General features: G+C 33.7%; 1 protein-coding gene across 1 annotated transcript; it reads right to left on the reverse strand.

Moving 5' to 3' along the window:
• Positions 1-1,215: 1,215 nt before the first annotated feature.
• On the reverse strand, positions 1,216-2,790 carry HELRODRAFT_181593 (hypothetical protein; the record flags this gene model as incomplete). The annotated part of the gene is made up of 5 exons (XM_009031385.1): positions 1,216-1,332; positions 1,635-1,778; positions 1,931-2,055; positions 2,216-2,410; positions 2,637-2,790. 5 exons carry the CDS (start codon positions 2,788-2,790, stop codon positions 1,216-1,218), a joined length of 735 nt encoding a protein of 244 aa, XP_009029633.1.
• Between the last annotated feature and the right edge of the window lie 582 nt (positions 2,791-3,372).

A 3,372-nucleotide genomic window follows, 5' to 3' on the forward strand; every position in this document is an offset into this window, starting at 1 on the left:
TTTAAAACCCCTTCTCTCTCTCTCTCTCTCTCTCTCTCTTTTTCTCTCTCTCTCTCTCTCTCTCTCTTTCTCTCTCTCTCTCTCTCTCTCCTTCTCTCCCTTTTTCACTTTCTTTTTCATTTATAAATTTTTCAAGAACTGCCTTTTAAAATTCGAAAGCCCCCCCTCTCTCTCTTTTGATTTTAATGAGATTAAAAATACACGGGCGTTGAAATAATAAGAGATACTCTTGTTATTATTATTATTATTATCTTATTATTATTATTAATGTTGTTGTTGTTATTATTATTGTTGTTGTTTTTATTTGTATGGTTTATATCCATCAACTCGAAAATGTGTTTGCGTCTGGCGACGAATTTACCGCGAAGAAGTGTAAATAATAATATAAATAATAACACTAATAATAATAATAATAAATTATAACAATAACAAGAATAATAACAATAATAACGGTTTTTTTTTGTTTAATCTGCTTCTTCATTCTTGGCACCATATATAAAGATAATATACGTTTTAACTTTATATAGGAAAATTTTATATACATATACAAAGCAATACATACATTCACACACACACATACACATAAACACACACGCACATACACATAAACACACACACATACAAACACACATGCATACACTGGACACTGGCCTAGCTTGCGGTCATAAATAGGATTTAATTGGGTCATTATTTTGAATTATTTTCTGATTGAAAGACTTGAAAATAAATATTTATTGAATTTATTATTATTATAACTGTCATTAATATTTTTATTATTATTATTTTTATTATTATTATTATTTTTATTATTATTATTATTATCATCATCATCCTCATAGTGTAACGGTTCTAATAAGAACGAGAAAATATTAGTTTTATTTAAACAATAATTTATTGTTCTTATCATAATAATAACAATAATCATAATCATAATCGCCATCATTTTATTGCTGTTATTATTATTTTAGATGAAATTTGCTGAAGGATAAAATGAAATCACTCCTCTCTCTCTCTCTATCTCTCTCTCTCTCTCTCTCTCTCTCTTTCTTTCTCTCTCTCTCTCTTTCTCCCTTTCTCCCTATCTAGCTGTCTTTCTACGTGTATGCCTACATAGTAATAGTGATATACCAAAACGTAGTTGCAGTAAAAGAAGAAGTAGCAGCAGCAGTGTGTAAGTAGTAGTATGAGTTGTAGTCCGAGTGATAATATTTCAGTTTAGAATCCGTATTTATAATCGTTGGCTGACCCTGGTAAGTTAAGAACACGGGCCGAATGTTTGACACCGAAGCTGTAAGCTGGTCCCTTCTTCTTTGTACTCAACATTGACATCGTCTGTGTGTGTGTGTATTTGTGTGTGTATGTGTTCTTGTGTGTGTGCGTGTGTGTGTGTGTGTTTGTGAGTGTGCGTGTTTGTGTGTGTAGAGATGTATGTGGGATTTTTTTTTGTTGGCTGATTTGTTGTTTGCATGTTGGTTGGAATTTCTATTGGAATTATCATCATTATTATCATCATCAACAACAACAACAACATCATCAACAACAACAACATCAACATCATCAACAACATCAACAACATCACATTCATCATCATCAAGATCAACAACAACATCATCATCAGCATCATATATACCGACATCACTGGAGACGGAATGAGCCGCCGGACCCGGTTTATTCGTCGGATCTCCGGGCATGTTGTTCCTGCCGATCAGACTGAAACTACAGGACTTCCTCATGTACCGATCCGTCGTCGGTAGCATGTACGCTCCTGGTCCCGGTGTCTTTCGTCGTTATTATTATTTATTATTATTATTTATTATTATTATTATTTATTATTAGTAGTAGTAGTAGCAGTAGAAGCAGCAGTAGCAGCAGCAGAAGTAACAACGGAAGTACAAATAGTAGTAGTAGAAGTAGTAGTGAAACCACCAACTTTCGATTTATCCTCACTAAAACCACCAATCTGACTTCGTGACCTGATGGAAAACTGTGGCGCGGATCTTTTGTTTGACCTCAGTGACCTTGAAAGCATGGGATCAGGGTTGTACGCGTTTGGGGCTGTTCAAAGTATAGAAGAATTTTTTTTTTTACACACACACACACATACACACACCCACATTCACACACACATAACTTCGGGTCTCCAAGTGATGTATTTTCATTGCTGAATAAAAGTTTATTTAAATACCTACCTACATACATACATACATAGACAAACCTGGGGTAGCATTTTTTATGAGGAGCACATCTCTATTCGATGACGTCACCATAGTAAAAGATGGCGACCTGTAGTGAACGCTTAACTTGCCGCAATCGACAGGGGCGTAGGCGGCGGGCCCTGGTGTGGCTGTCGCGGATGACTTGGGCTCGTTTCGTCTCGTAATTATTACGCTGTGCGGGGTGCGCTCCTTGCCTGGATGAAATTATAATATAAAAATATAATACATAATTAATTAATTATATTTATATGAGATACATGTTAAAACTTTAAAATCTAAATTATATTTATATGACACTGTTAAAACTTTAAAACCTATCATCATGATGAAATAAAGTTAATAAGATGTAGTAAAATTTTTATCCAGATGTAACAATATTTAATCAATAGATTTAACTTCTTCAAATACCAGCCAACTTACCACTACGGTATATTTTATCAGCCGGGAAGTAAGCAGCTGGTCCAGGGGTGAGTTGTCCTGAGTTTGGTTTGTCAGCTAGTTTGGTGCCAAAATGGTACGAGGGCTGGTTTTTTATGTGGCTAGATAGAACAAAGTGGCCGATATATCCTGACATAATTTCTTTAGAGATGTGTTGTTTGTAGTGTTTGTGATTTCGGTTGTTGTTGTTGCTGCTGATGTGGTTGTCGTTGTGGTTACTGTTGTTGTTTTTGTTGTAGTGGTAGTGATGATAATGAAGATGACGACGACGACGACGATGATGATGAGTTATTTTCAAGATAACGCTTTCTAGAAATTTATATTTGTACACTTTAAAACTATTCTCGTTACGTTATTTCTCACGGCATAAATATTATGTTATTATTCTTTTTATTTATTTATTATTATTCTCTTTATTATTTATTATTGTTATTATTATTTTATTATTATTTTATTATTATCATTATTATACAAAATGATATCTAAGTATAATAACTTTTAGGCCAAGACCGCAGATATATAAGTGATCGATGAAAAAATGAAAAAAAGAGATGTATATAGAAAGAGAGAGAGAAAGAGAGAGAGAAAGAGAGAGGAAAAGAGAGATAACAAAGAGAGAGAGAGAGAGAGAGAGAGAAAGAGAGAGAGAGAGAGAGAGAGAGAGAGAAAGATATAATTACATGACTTGGATCATAATTAAAGGTGATGTTGTTTTATT

Source organism: Helobdella robusta (genome assembly GCF_000326865.2).
Source record: "Helobdella robusta unplaced genomic scaffold HELROscaffold_73, whole genome shotgun sequence".
Lineage (NCBI taxonomy): Eukaryota > Metazoa > Annelida > Clitellata > Rhynchobdellida > Glossiphoniidae > Helobdella > Helobdella robusta.